Here is an 18,664-nt window from a genome sequence, read left to right as displayed (position 1 = left end):
GAAACTTGGTGTGGAGTACAGGCTTGGTGGATGGTTTCTACAGGTGGATGGAGTAGGGCAGAGAAAGGGCATTTCACCTACTATGTGGGATAGGCCCAGAAAGGCATCTGGAGAGATCAGAGGCAAATTTCATTTTTCTGCTTGGCTTAGGCCCCTGCTTGTAGTCTTGACAACCTCATCGTTAGGGCATTATGAGACTATTGTTCTGAATATGGCCACCCCTCCTCCCTACTCATCCTACTTAAAAAGAAAATCTGAGAATGTTGGCATTAGGAATTAGAAGATGAACCGTTCCTTTGTGCCTTCTGGCTTAATCCAGGTCCAAATAACTTTTCTTATGTGATGGCAAGTTGGCAAGACAGATTTCCTCTGGAATATTTCTGTCAAACTGTAGTCTTTGATGCATTCTACATATGAATCAGCCTCTTTGAAATCTATGTTACCTTAAGGATTTTAGGAATTTTCCTCATTGGTTCTCCATATGTGCCCCAACCACTGTGTCGCCAAGGTGAAGTTACAGAACTGGCCTATGAAGGAGATGATGCACTCAGGGTCTCTCCCATGGTTTGTTGTTGGCTTACGGAAATAGAGTGGTGAACCACTGCGCACCCTAGAAGGTAGGGTCCGTACCCCATTTCCCCTGCCCAGAGGTGATGGCTTTCTAACTTCCTTCCAGGTTGGCTGGCTCCTCTGGCTGATGGCATGTTGAGGTACATGGGCCAGTGGCAGCGAGGGCATCCGATCCAGAGGGGGCCACTCTAGAGGCCGGGCCACCAGCACCATGGGCCAGTGTGTCACCAAGTGTAAGAATCCCTCATCGACCTTGGGCAGCAAGAATGGAGACCGTGACCCCAGCAACAAGTCACACAGCAGGCGGGGTGCAGGCCACCGTGAGGAGCAGGTACCACCCTGTGGCAAGCCAGGTGGAGATATCCTTGTCAACGGGACCAAGAAGGCTGAGGCTGCCACTGAGGCCTGCCAGCTGCCGACGTCCTCGGGAGATGCTGGGAGGGAGTCCAAGTCCAATGCCGAGGAGTCTTCCTTGCAGAGGTTGGAAGAACTGTTCAGGCGCTACAAGGATGAGCGGGAAGATGCAATTTTGGAGGAAGGCATGGAGCGCTTTTGCAATGACCTATGTGTCGACCCCACAGAATTTCGAGTGCTGCTCTTGGCTTGGAAGTTCCAGGCTGCAACCATGTGCAAATTCACCAGGTCAGTCACAAACACTTTGTGTCACCAGGTGAGCAGTGGTACCCAGCTAGGATAGGACTGGGTTGGCTTCATAGGGTTTTGGGTAAGTTTTTACGTTTTTATTTTTCTGATCAGGTTCTCTAAAGCTTAAATGTTTTGAGCCAAGTTGTGGTTATGATGCTGAGAAGCCCCTCTGGACTCTAAAGGTTTAAAATGTATCTCCCTGGCTCTGCAGCAGACCTACTAAATAGGAATCTCAGCGGGGAAGGCCCGGGCATTTGGATTTTGATTTTGATAAAGATTCATGTCTGGTTCTAATGTGTACCCCATGTTTTGTTTTGTTTTTTTTGTGCAGAATAATGCCTTTGCCTAATTCATAGGTCAAATTTCAGGCCTATCCTAGCATTATTTGGCAGCTTCTCAGTAACTGGTCACTGCTCATCTTTGCCTTAAATGAGGAATAAGCCAGGGTGAACCAGGTGGCCAAGTTGCTGCTCAGCCCCACTGCTGCCTTGGACCTTTCTTTTCTTTTACTCCTTTACGTGTCACTCAGTATTTATTGTATGCCCAGCATGTGCCAGGCGCTGTGAGTACCAATACAGTAAGTGCCTCTGGGGAGGGGATATGCCTCTCTCCCTCCACGAAGCCACTTGCGTTTCTAGTACTTAGCGTATTGCCCGCCCGCGGCCAGGCCTGTGTGTAACAAGGTCAGTTGGCCTGTTACTAAGCAGTAGCTGTGCATATTGTTCTGGTCATGTGTCCCTATAGAATGTGGTTTGTAGAACATGGGGTTATGAATAAGAACTGACTTTGAGACCCAGCCATACAATTTGTAGTTTGCATGCCCCCACCCCAGGAAGGTTATCCTCCAGACCTCAGAGGCCTCACCTCTTCAGCAGATGCTACTGTCCCTGAGAAGATGATCAATGTGAGACCATGCTGTAAGCTGAAAGCATTGTATAGATGTTAAAAATACATAATTTTTGTTTTTTAATGATAGAATTTTGATCTCTGGTGATAGAATTACCCAGGTTCAGAATCCTTGGCTCCAGAAGTCTCCCTTTGCAGTCACTAAAAGTGTACCCCAAACAAACAACCCATAGAGAATCAGAAGGGAAGCAGGAAGCCTCCGCCTCTGGAAGGAAAGAATCCGCAGCTTAATCACTATTGCAGAGCGGGAAACAGGGCAGGGAGCAGGAGACTTGAGTTTAGCTTTGGGAAGATGAATGAATGAATAAATGAACCATTATCAGCTGCCAACTGTGTGCCAGGCACTGTTAGAAGCAGAATAGTAATTTGTTTAGTCCTCACCAAAACCCTTTGAAGTAAGGTGTTATTTTTACCATTTGACAAATAAGGAAATAGGACTAATTAGTTGAAGGAGTTAGAATTCAAATCCAGACCATCTGGCCTGAAAGCCCTGCTCTTAATCACTATGTATATTGCCTGTAAATAATACAGTTTATAATTATTAATTGTCCTTTTCCTTTCTGTTGCAGGAAGGAGTTTTTTGATGGCTGCAAAGCAATAAGTGCAGACAGCATTGACGGAATCTGTGCACGGTTCCCTAGCCTCTTAACAGAAGCCAAACAAGAGGATAAATTCAAGGATCTCTACCGGTTTACATTTCAGTTTGGCCTGGACTCTGAAGAAGGGCAGCGGTCACTGCATCGGGAAATAGCCATTGCCCTGTGGAAACTAGTCTTTACCCAGAACAATCCTCCGGTATTGGACCAATGGCTAAACTTCCTAACAGAGAACCCCTCGGGGATCAAGGGCATCTCCCGGGACACTTGGAACATGTTCCTTAACTTCACTCAGGTGATTGGCCCTGACCTCAGCAACTACAGTGAAGATGAGGCCTGGCCAAGTCTCTTTGACACCTTTGTGGAGTGGGAAATGGAGCGAAGGAAAAGAGAAGGGGAAGGGAGAGGTGCACTCAGCTCAGGGCCCGAGGGCTTGTGTCCCGAGGAGCAGACTTAATGGCTCTGTCCCAGGAGCAGCAGCAAGGATCTGCCAGCTGCCCTGCAGCCAACAGAGGAATTGGACCATTTTGGAAATTACTGAAGATCCGGATATTTTCTACTTTACACCTTTCTCTGCCTTGTATCTGAAAGGGCTCTAAAATGCTGTATCATGTTTTAGGCACTTTCTTCATTTTTTTGGTTATTTTGGTTATTTCCTTTTTGGGGGGGATCTCCCAGAATATTTGAACCTGGTTACATGTTGTGTATTTTTTTTGAAGCCTTCAGATAGAATAAGCCTGCCATTTCTTGCACAAATTAGGTTTTTTTTTTTTTTTTTTTTTTTTTTTTTTTTTTTTTTTTTTTTTTTTTCCGGTAGGGGAGGGCATAGAGCAGGGAGGGGATGGGACTGTTAGGTTGAATTAACATGACAAAATGATGCAGTGCCAGATCTCAGTTTTGCATATTGTTTTTCAGGGCAGGTCTGTACTGTGTGTAGTGCTGTTTACATGGTTGAATTTAGGTTGTAATAATTATTTTTAAAGATTTACACAGATTTGAATAGCAGTGTTAACTGTTAACCACATTGCATTAATTCCCAGGCGATTTAGACTCTTGGAGAGCCAAGGCCAGCCAAGAGCATGTGTAGTCTGGTAACAACCCCCTTTTAAGCTAATTTATCCAGAACCCTGATCTCCCTCACTTCTTGCTCATTCCTTCTTTGACCTATTGCATTTCATGTTGAGTTTTTCCATCAACATGCTGCACCTGTCAGTCAAGTGAGCATTTTGTAAGAACATGTGTTGTACTGAGAACCACTTAAGCATTGAATGCAGAGAAAGCAGTGCTACCTCAGTTTTGCTGGAAGTAGACTTCTTTGATAGTTTTCTTTCTTTGATGAAGTTTCTGTATTTTCATGTTGTAAGTGGAAATACTTTTTTTTGTTTGTTTGTTTCATTTACCTTGGAGCCAAAGTTTCTGTTCCTGGTGGTCGGGAAACTGCCTGCCGGCCAACTGACTTGAAGGAAAACTGTGGTATGGAGCTCTGCTTGAATTTTTTTTTTTAATATTTTTATTTTTTTCTTTGAATATCATCAGCTTACTTGTCTGGCAAGGGCAGAAGCCTGGGGTTGGCCTGAACTCTGCCAAACAAATATCAAAGTGTATTTAATAGTTAAATTTGTGCCCTTTCCCTTCTTGCTGCACCCATGTTGTCACTTAACCCCCAGGAGTTATTTATTATCTTTTTGTTAAAGTCAGGCTCATTTGGGGTAATGTGATGACTGTTTAGGTTTACATGACCCTCCTCTCCTTTCCCTACCCCCAAATATGTATATATACATATATAAAATATGTATATATTTTACCTATATAAAATATATATATATACACATATATGTATCTATATTCCTTTGTTTCTTTGCCTGCTTATACTGGCCATAAAAGAGGGAGCTGCCTTCAATGTATAAAGTATAAGAAGAGTGCCAGGGAAAGCCATAATGGAGGCTTTTGGATCTGAATTTGGACCATTTTCACTAAAGAGAACATGAGTTTTGCTCAGCCCTTTCCTCACAAGAGGGAGGGCCTGGTTCCCCAGACTTCTCCAAGCGCTCGCTTCATAAGGCCAGCTTTGGCCAGACTGCCGCAGGGGCCTGAGGAACTGACTCTGGTCCTACCTGGTTTCAGTTAGAGGGTCCTCCTGTTATTTTTCCATTTAAAAAGTATGTCCTCAGAAAACTGTACTGGAAGGATGGGTGGCAGGAACTTGTATAGTTCAGCTACCAACACTTTGGAACAGATTAAAAAGGGAATCTTTTAAATAAAAACTTAGAAAAATATTTATACTCTTGAGGTAATGAAACTTTGTCTATTAAACATTTGGAGGTTTTTCCCCTAACCTAATACCCCGCTGTGTCCCAGGTATGTTTCTCAGCCTGGGCAGGAATTGCATGTTTTGAGTTCCATTGTGAGCAGCCTTATAGCTCTGGGCTCCCACCTTAAGGGTTATTAAATAGTTTTGGCAGTCAGTATTTTTCTAAAATTGATATTGACTATAAGGAACATACTTGGAATTTTTTTTTTTTTTTTTTTTTTTTAATCCTAAACCTGACAGTTCCTCCTTCAGAGGGGCAAATGGGAAACTTTAAGATCATTCACGATATAGTACTGCTAGAAAGCTGGAGGGGATCTTGGGCCAGATGCCTGGCTTCTGTTCTAGCTAAATAAGGCTCTGGAGTAAGTCTCCAGGGTTTCCAGCAGGTTCTGTGGGATCAGCTGTAGCTGGGTACCCAGACTGAGGTTTTAAAAAGACTGCTGTTTCATTAAGCAGTTTGCAACTCATTTTCCTCGGTTCTGGATTGGGTAGTGGTTGACTGAGGGAAAAGGCAGGCTGCACTTGGCCAGGTAAGGCCCTTTCCATCCCAGATCAGGGTGTATCAGAGAGAGGTGCGCAAAAGAGGGAGGCAGCCCAGGACCCTGAGTAGAGAAACTAGGTTCCTTCCCCACCCTTTAAGAAGACATTCCGTGCATTACGTGTACTAGAGTGGGTGGATTTTGTTGTTTTTTAAATTAACTATTTAGCCTCCTCATCCCCCACCAAAAAAGCCATTTAGTTATTTTTTGGTTATATTGATCCATTTGCAAATGAGAAGCCAGAAAAGGGAGCAGTCAGGGAGGAACTTACAAGTTCCTTCCAAGTTTGAGTATTTGATGTCCAGCAAAGATTTCAAGCTTCTGCAGTCGCTCTGGGCCAATGCTTGACTCTTTCATGACCACAAGAAATGCAGTTTTTCTGCAAAGGGATCCAAGGTGAGGTGTGTGTAGGGTTTAAAGTTATACTTCTGGGAAATGAAAAGCCTTGTTCCCTTCAACCTAGAAATAGGTTTGCCACTTAATGAGTGGTAAGTCTGTGTAAGAGGCTGAATGTGTGCCCCTCAGGTAAGCCAGTACACTCCTTGCTTAGCAATAGAACATCAGGGTGATGTGGAGAGGGGCAGGATGTGGATGCCACTTTGGAAATTGGCAACATCTGAGGACGACAACAAACTGTGTGTTGGGAAATAAGAAACAACTCGGTTTTGACAAATGGCTTTGTAAGCTTTTGTGATGTTTCTTTAGCAATTTATTAGAAAGATGGTGTGAGATGACGTGCTGCTTCATTGAATTGCTCTTTCCCCCATCTTTGCCAAATCTCAATGTATCATTCTTAACCCTACCTCCTGTAAGCGGCTTTGCTATGCTTCAGCTCGTAGTCTCAGCAGCTGAAGTGCTGCCTACCTGTGTGAGTTGGGTCCAGGAACCCATGTCTGCCCCTCTGATAAGGGAAGATGAATCTAGAGCTGGGTAAAGATCTAAATTTTAACCAAACCCCTGGGCCCAGGAAAATAACAATTGAAAACATACAAGGCAGTGTTTTCAGTATTAAACTTCCCCAAGGAAGGCAGAAACTAGTGTTTTTGGAAAGGGAGAAAGGATTAAGCCACACAGTATTAGTCTTTGAAGCAGTACTGGTCTCCAGGGGCTGGTGCCGAATGCTGGAGGCTGCAGGGTGTGGGACCCCATAGTACACTTGATGGCCTCATGTGCTACATACTATGCCAAATTGTATTGAACGGTGGTGGGAAGTTACTGGGATAAGAACTTGTCTAAAAGTTTACAAACCAAAACAGATCTGTTAGGTCGGTGCAAAAGTAAGTTTTTGCCATACTTTATGTATGTTTTTGCCATTAAGTATGGCAAAAACCACAATTACTTTTACACCAACCTATATATTTAGGAGTGTTTGGTTTGCCAGATTCCAAATGAGGTCTTCAGTGCAGTGAAGCCCAAAAGGTAGACTCAGTTATGCAATTATAAGGTTAAGGCATGGAAGAAAGCTGCTGCTAGGTTTTTGTTGCCTTTTACTTGACTGCTTTGCTATTTTTCTTGTCTCTCATGTTTGGTTAGCTATGACTTGAGCATCTTGGTAACTGACAAAGGTCTTCCTTAGGGGACTTGAACATCTTGGTAAATGATGGGTCTTCCTTGGAGGAGGACTCCAGCAGTATCTTGTTTAAATGAAAGAACTATGAAGGTTGTTGAATTGTGTTAATTGGGACTCACTGATGAAATGCGACATTGATCCTCCTCTTACTCCACAGTGTGTTTTCAGATCATATAAAGGTTCCCATCCACCCCCCTTCAGAGTTTATTCCTATGATAAGCTGTAATTGCGTATCCAGTTTAAACTGGACTGGGACTGCATGTTGGTGAAGATCAGCAGGGGTTTTCACCCTTTTCGAAAGACGAAATAGATTCTTGAGCACTGGTTGCAGAAGCCAAAATAGTTCAAATAGCTTTGCATAACCATTGGGTTCTGCTTCTGATTCAGGTGCTGGGCATCATGTCCTCCCTATTCTTCTCTTCTTGGAAACCCAGCCTATCTCATAGATACCTACTTCTGCCACCCATCCAACTTCCCTGCTCCTTTCAACACAAATCTTGGATATTGCCAAAGGAAGCCATTCAGCAGCTGCTGGGGTTTTTCATTCCCCCGACACGCATACATTTGCTCTGGGAGAAGTGTCTTCCCTCTGACCCTGGTCCCCAGCTCCGTCTGTGATTAACTGCTCTTACCTGTTGCACTAATGAATATGACTCTAGGTTTTAAAGGGGGAATGTGAAGCAATAGGCAAATGGGGCTTGGATGAATTGGTCCCGCAGATATACCCTGCCTTAAGCCGCTGAGGTGATGAGTCCACTGCTCATGTGACCCTCCACCTTTGTGGATCCCTCTTGGTTTGTGACCAGTGTGTCTGTTTGTTGAGGTTGTACAAACTTGACAAAAGTTAATACTTTTGTTTGTATTCTCTGCACTGTTGCACTCTCCAAATGGCCCCTTGAGTATTTTTATTGACTTGTTACACACATTTTTGTCTTTGATGTCTACATTTTTTCCTTTAATGTTTTTTATTTGGACGGTTACCTGCTGTTGGATTTAATAAATTTGTTTACTTGATTATTGATATTTCTACAAACAAAAAACAAAAAACAAAAAAAAACAGTGACTTTATTCTGGGGCAAAATTTACCTACTGGGAGCTTCTACCAACATAATATTGAGTGACAATTTTTATTCTTTGAAAAACAATCCAGATAAGTACAGGATCCTCAGACTCCAAACATGGGTGTTAACCTCCCACATACCAAGCTTAATAGAGTGGCTTTTGAGGGTCTTAGTGCTCAGAGGCAAAGAGCAAATAAGTCTTCACAGGGCCACTGCCTAAATAGTCTTACCTTAGCAACTAATGTGAATTCTCATGAGGAATAAAAAGCGAAGTTGAGCACTGTGTTAAATGCATGACCCCTAGATTTAACAGTATGGCAGTGATTAAGGCAAAGGAAACGAGCTGTATCTGGCTTAAACTCAAGTGCCACTGCTGTGTGACCTTTGGCAAGTTAGTGAACCTCTAAGTTTCCTTTTACTCATCTGCAAAATTAAAAGGCTTTTGCTTCCATCAGAGTGCTAGAATTTTAAAAGTCTTGATAAAGTCCCAATGACACATAAGTGCTCAAACATTACAAGCTCTTTTAAGGTTGTCCAAAGGAATGTTAGGTGAGTAATGCAGGGAAACCAGAGAATAAGAGAGGGGGGTTGGCATGGTCATACATGACCTTTCACAAGTCACAGCCCCTCTTAGGGGCTTAATTTTCCTCTGTGCCAAATTGGGGATGGGGGAAGAAGCTCAGACTAACGTGATCCCTGTGATTCCCATCTGCCTCTTAACACTCTAGATGTATGATGATTAGACCACTTAAGACCCTTAGCTTCCTTCCATTGTATTTTCTGCCTACTTGTTTATATTCAGGAAAGCTCTTGAGTGGTCATCTTACACATTTCTTTCATGGAGGCCCTGATGGCCTCCCCAAAGATTCCCAGCCTCATGTTGGTATTTTGTAAAATAAATATGGTGGTAGGAGTAGGTGTACTTTTCAGTTGCAGAGGCTCTGGAAGTCATGTCTACATTCTCTGATTATGGAGAGGTTTCTGAGATTTCCTCAATGAACTGGAACTCTTTCTCTTCCTCTGTCATTACTAAGGACAGGACCCGGTGGGGGCTGGAAGGAAATCTAAGGGGTGATGTTTTCCTCACTTAAAAAGTATGCCTCTAAAGCATTCCCCAGTTGGCTCGTGGGCTTGTTTCTTCTGTGCTTTGGCACTTCTGCGTTACGGAGCCCAGCCAGAGCCTTATAAATAGGTTTGGGGAATAAAGTGGAAGGATACTGACTTGGGGGCTTGTATAGAGCCTGGGCTATTCAAAGTGCTGCCGTCACAGGCTGTATAGATTACAGCTAAAATCCAATTTTCAATTAGATGATGGGCAAACAACTTCACTTAGTTACCAGATGAGCTTAACTGCACATGGAATGCTTTCTAGCAAGAAAGGTGCACTGAAGGTAGTGCTCGGGGTCGGAGGAGTATGAAAGTTGCAACACTGGCTTCTTCCTTCCTTTCAAATCCAGTTGCTGAAGCACATGGCTGGATTGGCTCTGGGAGTCATCCTTCTAGCTCTCAGTTTTGACGTAGGTCAAAAAGGGTTAGTCTGCCTGATAAGATTAGGGAGCTTGCCTAACCTTTCCATTTCCTTTCCTTTATGTCAACTTCTGAGGATGCCCTGTCTTAAAAATATAAGGCTCCTACCTGAGTTTAATCTTCTGTCCAGTGTTCTGACCCTTATCCCATCTCTTGACTCAGGGGTGCTAAAAAAGTCCTGGTGGAATGTAGCAGCACCAGTGCAGTCAGCAGCAAAGCATCTGAACTCTACAGTGTTTTGTAATCCATGCTGATGGGTACTCTCCATGGGCCCTGTGCTTATCTGGGGTGGTGCTGCTAAAACTGCTAGTACATTATAGAGCTATACAATAGTGTGGTACTACTACATGACAAGACAGCAGAAAACATGAATGCTGGCCCTAGTATACACGTGGACTTATATGATAAAGGAGCCTCGTCCTTTATTGGGTAAGTAAAGCTAGATAATTGGGTAAAATTATCTAAATATTTGGGAGTAAGTTATTACATGCCAAAATAAATTCCAAGAAAAATAAGGCTATGAAGTATAGACATTAAATCATTAGAAATATATAAACTTGTCATTGGATCCAGAGATCAGTCAGGGCTTTCTAAGCAGAAAAGCAAATAGAAGAAATCACAAAAGACTAAACATAAAATGATGTACCTTAAAAAGCAAACTAAAATTTTGTAATAGTTTATAAATGGACACTATAGTGAATCCATAAGGTGCTCTTAAATCAGTATGGAAAAGGACCTGGCTTCCCAACAGAAAAATGGCAAAGGATATGAACAACTCACTTAGGAAAAATAATTTACCAAAAAGCTTCTGGGGAAAAAAGCAGGATGCCAATCTAAAGGGTATTCAAATAAGTAGAATTAAATATACAATGAAAAACTTATATTGGCAAAAATTTGAAGCAAATCTATGCTAGTAAACAGTAAAAGCCTTTCTGGAGTTAAAAGCATGTGAGATTTCTTCCTAAAAAATCTCCAAGGATGTATGTGCAAGGATATCACCAGCAGCATCATTTGGAAACAACTTCAATGTCAACAAAAGGGACTGCTTTAGAAATTATGGCATACATCAATGCTAGAATGTTATACTCTGCTTTTGAATAATAGAATTTCTATCATCATGGAAAAAGTTGATCGATTATAAAATATTGGCAGTCATTGACCATTGATGGTGGGATCAGTTGTGATTTAAATTTTTCTGTATTTTTCAAATTTTCATTAATAGGTTTCCTTTATAATAGGGAAGAGGTTATTTACAGAAAGGGGGGCAAAAGGAAATGAACAACCCCACTATGGGCAAGGAGACCAGAAAATGGGAGTAATGTGTTCAAAGCCTAAACCATGAGTTCTGTAAAAGCCCTTGGAGTTGCTTTTCCTCCATAAGAAGCTGCTTCTCCAGCAGCTGCCTTGGCAGCTCTGCACTGGCTGCCTAGAAGGGTGTGGGAGGAAAAATGCACAAACGCACTTATGAATGGAATGTGTGTTTTGCAAGAGGCCAAGTTGGCAGCTTTGGCTTCCAAAAGGTGGAGCATCAGGCGAAAGAACAGAGTGTGCAGACTGAAGTCTCAGAGGCCTTGTAGTGCAGGCCCATCTCTGCAGAGTTCTGGAGTTGGATCCCTGGGGAAACCTCCAGCCCTACCCTTTCTCCTAAGAAAAAGATGGCCTTGGCTATTCTTGGGAGCAAGTGGAGTGCTCTTGGTACAGGGAGATGATCCTTAGTAAAATAGTATCTCATTTATTCAGCACTCAATCTTGACTTTTCCTAGTTTAATCCTCATAACCTTATGAAGTACTAATTTCCCCCATTTTAAAGGTGAGGAAACAGGCCCAGAGAGGGAAAATAATTCACACATAGTGCATTACTGTGTCATTTTCCACAAATGTCTCAATAATCAAAAGTAGTTATTTCCTCATTTTACACAGCTGTGGAAATAGCCTCAAATGAGGTTAAGTGACTTGCCCCAAAATACTCAGGTGTGTGTGGTAGGTGAAGCTCCAACCCAGGCCTGTTCATATTCAAGGCAGGCACTTAATTTGTCTCTGAAGACTTCAGCCTCAAGAGGTAAACAGCAGCTAAGCTCTCACAGCTTTGGAGCTCAGCTGGGCAGGAAGGAACCCAACAACACTTGTCAGCTTCAAGTTCTCAGGGCCTTGCAGCAGAAGTTGGCAGTTCACCTAGGGAACTTTCCTCCTGATGAAGGGACTTGAATCAAGTTGCAGTGTCTGACCCCAAGTCAAGCTCTTCAGTTCTGGTTCCATATAGGGCCAGATCTTACAGAAGCTACATTTAAACTTTCATATAGAACCAGATCTTATGAAGCTACATTTACAGGAAACACTGCTCCAACTGCCCAACCCTAAGAGTTAATTTTAAGTAGAATTATCTTTTTCTTCTTTTCTTCTCCTGACAGCAGCTGTTAAGAATTATTTTCCAATTATAAAAGCAATGTATGTTGAATGTTTAAGAAAAAAATCAAGTCTACAACAGAAAAGCATTTGTTAAAACCTAATTTGTCAATGCCACTAGCCATAGATAAATACTGTTAACATTTTGGCATATAGCCTTGCAGGTTTTGTTAGAAGCCTATGTATAACTTTGTATATTTTCTCCTACAAAAGTGGACTCAAACTACATGCTATTCTGTATCCCTCAAAAGTGGACTCAAACTACATGCTATTCTGTATCCCTCCAGACTTCATACAACAAATAATATACAGTACTGTGAATACATAATCTTACTAATCTGTAATCCTCTGGGATACATACCATTATTCCAGACACAGAAATATTAAGTAATTTATTCAAGTTCACACAGCTAATGATTTAAAAAGCTGGGATTCAAAGTCAAGCATTCTGGATCTAGAGGTCTACTGCCTCCTTCTTGAAGATCTCTTTCACTGAAGATTTTACTCTCTCACACACACACACTTTAGAACTGGCTACCTATAACTCCATTGTAATAACCCTGTGATATCTCCTTCATTACATGTTTTTGTGTAACGATCCTAGTACCCTAGGACAATGCTGTAGAATTACAGGGTCTCAGTGTATGGAGAAATTTACGAGGTTTTTGGGTATGATACATACTGTATGCCAGGTTCATCTTTTCTGGAGGGCAGTTAATATCTCTACTAGTTTTGGAATTGGGTGCCTATGCCCCATGTCCTTTCCAACACAGATTGTTACCAGTTTGAGAGTTGATTAAAACGGCTTTTACTGAATTTCAAGTTTCCAGTTCCTAGGGGGAGAGATGGTGTGATGGAGGCACCTACTGGTGAAGGGTGGCACTGCAGTCATGTTCTGAAGGGAAGCATTCCTAAACGTGGAATGGAAGGGGTTTCCAGGGCTGCTTAAAAAAACTAAAAGAATCTTCCACTCCACTGCCTGGTGGACTTGCCAGATTTTTCAGTTCAGCCTATCATTGCCCTTCAATTTTATAAGAGCTGTCAATAAGAAAACAGTTTAAAGAAATTTGCTTCACAGACATTACAACTTTGACAAATTGTCTAATTGGTTGGTTTTCTGCAGAGAAGTCAGTCCTCTTGGTTTCCTTACCAGAATATACCACGTAACAGGGGTGCTACATGGAGTGAGTACCTGCTACCACGCCTATGCACATAAACTCAATGACACAAAGAAACAATCTGTGGACACCCCCATACTATGCTTGAACTTTAGGCATTTATTGAAAACTTATACATGCCATATAAACAAACTAAACTCTTTTAGCTGCTACACCAAGTTTCCACAACAGCTGTCTGCTGGTTGGAGAGACTACAGCCTGACCACATTCTTTGCCATTGCCTACAAGGGGTAAGAAATGGCACATGGAAACATGGCAGGCCGACTCATGATCACAGGCCTGAGATTGTGCTTTCTTCTTCCTCTTTTATTCCCATCAGTCCTAGGCCAGAGAGTGAACCATGAGTGCTGCAATAAATAAGAAACAAAGGTAGGTTTTTATCCATAAGGTTGAATGAATGGTTATAAATGCCTAGTTAGAGAAGATGTTTTTCCAAGTACGTGTGTGTGTGCCATGGGGCAAGGGCAGGAAGGTTTATGGAAAGCTGCCTGCTGAAGATAGTTTAATGGAAAAAGCACTGATGAGTCAGGTCTAGATTCAAATCCTACCTTTACCAATTAGGAGATATGAGGCATATCTATAAACTATGAAATATTTAAATTACTATCTCACAGGGATTTTGGTGAAGACTATCGGCAATAGCAAACATACACTGAGCACTTACTACATGCCAAGAATTGTTCTAAGCACTTGTCTCATTTAATCCTCAAAACAGCTCACTGATGTAGGTACAAGTGTTATCCTCATTTAAAAAATAAACAAGCTCATAGACATTATATGACTTGCTCAAGTCACACAACTGTTAAGTGACAGAACCAGCATATCAATAATAGCAATCTGTCATTAGAGCCCTTACAAGTTGCTGTTAAAGCGTCTTAGTCTTTGTTCATTCCATACTTTTGTAGCACCTGCTAGCTGCCGGGGGCTGTTTAAAAAACATTACAAAACATTAACTTATTTAATAATGTTTGTTGTAAAAAACCTGGCATGGTGCTTTGAATTTAGGAGCCATTTATTAGTTCCCTGCCACCTTGTAATTCATATTCATGGAACTGGGTTAGAGTTGAGGAGCTCTCTGAGGCAAAGCAGGTAGAAATGAGGAAAGACAAACACAGAATCTGTCTCCACCTGATGTCTGAACTTAAACATTCAAACACTAGACTTTTGTGTATGGAGAACTAGAGCTTTGAGGGCAGGAGAGTTGCTTTGGAGTCAGACACACCATCAGGGTACAAGTCCTGACTATGCACTTACTAGCTATGTGACCCTAGGAAAATTGCTTAATCTGAGACTTTTTCTCCACTTGTTAAATAAAGATTCTAACAACCTCAACCAAAAATGCATATAAAGGTATTTAGCACAGTACCTGGGTTTGATAAATTACTGTTGTTTTCAATATTAATTTAAGAAGCTACCAAAAATGTAAGGATTAAGAGCTGCATCAAGACCCCAGCCTAAGGAAACCTTCTATTGTTTTTGCTATTGCTTTTTTCCCAATGTTTCCCAAGAGTATCTGCTGCCATCACGGACACAGCTGCACAAACAAGGCCCAGAGAGGTCAGTCACACAGCAAGCCTCCATAGCTTGAGGAAATGCATGCTACTGCTGCTGAGTTTGATCAGTATGTCCACAGAAATCAGAATGTGACTTTTAAAGGACAGGAGTAGTTTAGGTTCTTCACCACAGGATTTGCTGCTTCCAGAGGGGCTTAATTCTCCTAACTTGTCAAACAAATTCAGACAAAGACTGAGGATCTTTGTCTCAGTCACAACTTAAGTGTTTTTGCTCCCTGACCCCAGCACTTCCTCCTCTGGCTTCACCCTCTGTGGAACATCCAGGAAGAACAATGATTTGGGCTACTCTTGACTTAGTTTACCTAAACAATGGTGGACTGCAATTTAAGTATTCTACGTGGGAACATGAAAACCCAGTCCACCTACCACCATAACACTGCCCCTGAGGAGCTACCTAAGGACAAGTCTCTCTGTTCCCCAGAGCCCACATCTTAACCAAAAAGCTTTTACTGGCAACTTGTGGTCACTTTTTACCCTGTTCCTATTAGCTTACCCACAAGCCTGTTTAAAGTATGTTGGTCTAAGATGTTTTTTTCCCTCTCAATGTAAACACCTAATACTTGTTTCTGCTTTTCAGAGAAAGCAGTTCTTTCAACCTACCCAGTAGGTAGACCATCTCCCTAATGGCCCTCAGATGCATGTTACAATAACTTTATGCTAGGAAATGAATTTCTGATCCAGCTTCAAGGCCAGAGGTATTCATGCTCTTATCAACTCCTAGAATGTCAGAATTTTTTTTTTTTCTTTTTTTGAGACAAGAGTCTCAGTCTGTAGCCCAGGCTGGAGTGCAGTGGCGCAATTTCAGCTCACTGCAACCTCTGCCTCCTGGGTTCAAGTGATTCTCGTGCCTCAGCTTCCCAAGTAGTTGGGATCACAGGCACACAACACCAAATCTGGCTGCTTGGTTTTTTTTGTCGCTTTTTTGTATTTTTGGTAGAGACGGGGTCTTGTCATGTTGCCTAGTCTGGTCTTGAACTCCTGAGCTCAAGTGATCTCCTCACCTTGGCCTCCCAAAGTGCTAGGATTATAGGCATGAGCCACTGTACATAGCCAGATGTCAGAATCTCAAGGAACTTTTTAAAATTAACACAATCCAAGGTTTTCAGACTGTTCAAAAAAGCTACGATCTTTCCCTCCCTCCCCCAATATACACTCATTTATTTAGCTGCCCACTCACTCATTCCAAAACTGCCCGTCTCTATGCTTTAAGATTTAATATTGGTTTTTCTTTCAAGAAAGGGTTTACAATTAAAAGGGTTTGAAAATCAATTGATTTATTCCAAATCCCTCATGTTACTGAAAGGAAATTGAGATCTATAGCGGGGAAGTAGCTTGGCCACTTGTCAGAGGAGACAGGTGATAAAGCTGCAACTAGACTCAGAGTCCTGCTTCAGTATTCCTCAGGCTTAGAATCAGCAAACCAGGCCCTGTTATCTCTTAAAACAGAGGTGTCAATGGAGAAAAAGGTACAGAAGGCAGGAACACATTCCTCATATGCGGGGAGGTTACACCTAAGCCTAGGGCTTGTTCTGAGACTTTACTTTTTTTACTCAAGTGGGGTTACCAGCTACTTCTTTCTCCAGAGAGGAGTAAGAAGGACATAAGACCCCTGGTTTTAACTGGGGATAAGTTATCTCCCTGAGGGACCAATATATGTAGTTATACAAGAGCATATAATTGTGAAATGGGAATACAATGCCTATCTTTTAGAACTGTGAGAATTAAAGAGGTGATTCATGTAAGTCCTCATTATGGACCTAAACATCAGCAAAATCCAGGGGACAGAGTCCTGAAGGGATACCCTTTCCAGTCCATACCTCTTGGTTCCTGGCAGCAGGATGAGGCAGAGAGTGCCTGGGCACAAGCTGTTGTAGAGCTTTCCAATCTTCCGGCCCCAGCGCCAGGCTGCTATCTTTGGGTGGTCCAGTTTCAGAGTCTGGGATCAAAGCCACGTGTCAACACTCAGCCAGAACACTCTCTCGTTACCTATGGAAGGGCTGCAACACTTTCCCTCCGGGTCTAAGGCTATGGGATTCCAGTAAAGGTTCCAGACAAATCCCTTGTCTAACACTGGAGCCCACACTGCAGGTTCTCTGCTGACCCAGCATCCCCAGGCCTCCAAGTTGGTTTAAGACTTCCTCAGGGGAGGACGGCTACTATCCTTTCCTCCAGATGGGTCTTCTAAGACCCCAAGCAAGGGGAGCCACATTGCTAATGAGGGGTCTAGTCTGGCTTCTGCCATTAAGTCTCTTTGTGACCTTGGGCAAGTGACTTACCAACTCTAGCCCCTACATTTCATCTGCTAAGTATGAGAGATTAGACTAAGACAGGGTTTCCCAAGCTTCAGCCATTCACCTTCTACCTCCACTCTTCTGCTTGTATATCCCTCTAACATTTTTCCATAAAGTGAGTTAATTTCTTCCTTAGCCTTGTCTAACTAATACCATCCACAAAATCATAGTCTCAATGTAGTTGTTGTATACTTTAACAAGTATTAGCAAAACAAGTCCATTCAGATGTCTTAGCTGTAATAAAAAGACAAATCCATAATCATAAAAGTGAAAACAAAACAAAAAAAAGACCATCTATGACAACCACAATTTATCTTGTGTATGTACCACACTTTGGGAAACCCTAGACTAGATCACTGAATAATTATCCAGCTCTCTGACTTCCTGCCTTGGTCCCTCAAAGTCCCTTGGAGATCTGGAAGACTAAAAACCTAAGTTTAGCAGGTATGGAGGGGGCAAAAGTATGAGAGATCTGGGAGAAAAGGAGATGTGGCCAGGACTGGAAGAAGCTGGAGAGTGAAATAAGACTGAGGGCCAGGGTAGAAAAAAAAAAAAAAAAGATTAAAGGATTAAGTGTCACCGAGCAGGACTCTCCTGACATCTTCTCCAAGAAACCTTCACTCACTCACCTGCAAGGCCTCCTGTTCAAAAGGGGGAGGTACAACACGAAGCCCTGCGGGCCTTCTTGATTCAGGTGGTAAGCCTCTGAGCCAGGCATGGAGGTGCCTGGGGGTTAGAGCATGCCTGCCTTTCAGCTTCCAGTCCTTGCCTGTGAGAATGTTGAGGGCCCGCTGGGCACTGCCAAAACTTTTGAATTCTGAAAGCAAGAACCCCCACCTTGTTATTAAGGGCCGAGAAAGTTGATCCCATCCAAGCTGCCTGGCCAGGGCCATAGGAGAAGGACAGAATCAGGAACTGCTGCCCTGGTCCAGCCCAGGAGGTGAATCTTCCCTTCTCTGACCTCATGGTATTACCATCCCCAGTTTCCTTCCCCAAAGCTACATTCGACAGCATAGACTTACTTAGGAAACAGTATTTTTTCTGCTTTCCATTTTTAAGATCTTTAGGCAAGATCACAGCTTCCAGGCCAAGAAAGAGGCGGGGCTCCTGCAACAGCTGTTCTTTGAAGGTTTCACTCACTCCAAACAGATATATAGAGCCTTGGTTTTCAGAATCTCCTTCCAGCTCATTCACGAGGGTCTCACAATCAAGCGTGAGCTCTGTCACAGGCCTCTGCACCTAACCAAGGAAAGTTGATGTTAGTGGTAGAAAATCAATTTAATCCTCAGGCCTGTTGGATACTAGCAAGTTTTTGCCATTACTAATAACTTCATTTTTCAGTTTCCTACACTTTTTCAGTTTCTTTCCTTTTCTGTAAAAGGAAACTAAAGATAACTGTCTCACAGAATTATGTTAGAGACTTAATTGATAAATACATACATATTTTCATGTAAACATATTCTCTTCAGTTTCCTGCCACCCACCCTTAATGA

At 42.5% G+C, this 18,664-nt stretch overlaps 2 protein-coding genes across 11 annotated transcripts in view; one reads left to right on the top strand and one right to left on the bottom strand.

The window, feature by feature from the left end:
* Positions 1–8,151, top strand: part of DCUN1D3 (defective in cullin neddylation 1 domain containing 3) — a 45,939-nt gene extending 37,788 nt beyond the window's left edge. For 3 of the 5 annotated variants that reach the window (XM_077983494.1, XM_077983496.1, XM_077983497.1), the window contains exons 3-4: positions 677–1,212; positions 2,691–3,413. In XM_077983494.1, coding sequence (XP_077839620.1) covers positions 782–1,212; positions 2,691–3,174 — 915 coding nt within the window. In that variant the 5' untranslated portion in view covers positions 677–781 and the 3' untranslated portion in view covers positions 3,175–3,413. 5 annotated transcript variants of the gene reach the window in all.
* A 5,234-nt stretch (positions 8,152–13,385) lies between these two features.
* The window catches only part of REXO5 (RNA exonuclease 5), a 45,753-nt gene continuing 40,474 nt past the window's right edge, over positions 13,386–18,664 (bottom strand). For 4 of the 6 annotated variants that reach the window (XM_077986429.1, XM_077986428.1, XM_077986430.1 and 1 more), the window contains 4 exons: positions 18,194–18,410; positions 17,801–17,988; positions 16,698–16,816; positions 13,386–13,653 (listed from right to left, as the gene is read on the bottom strand). In XM_077986429.1, the coding sequence (XP_077842555.1) occupies positions 13,578–13,653; positions 16,698–16,816; positions 17,801–17,988; positions 18,194–18,410 (600 nt within the window). In that variant the 3' untranslated portion in view covers positions 13,386–13,577. The remainder of the gene's footprint in view (positions 13,654–16,697; positions 16,817–17,800; positions 17,989–18,193; positions 18,411–18,664) is intronic. The other 2 variants (XM_077986431.1, XM_077986432.1) reach the window with 1 other exon arrangement.

Source organism: Macaca mulatta, chromosome 20 (genome assembly GCF_049350105.2).
Source record: "Macaca mulatta isolate MMU2019108-1 chromosome 20, T2T-MMU8v2.0, whole genome shotgun sequence".
In the NCBI taxonomy this organism is placed as follows: Eukaryota; Metazoa; Chordata; class Mammalia; order Primates; family Cercopithecidae; genus Macaca; species Macaca mulatta.
Note: the sequence above shows the minus strand (reverse complement) of the source record. Positions and strands in the feature narration are given on the sequence as shown.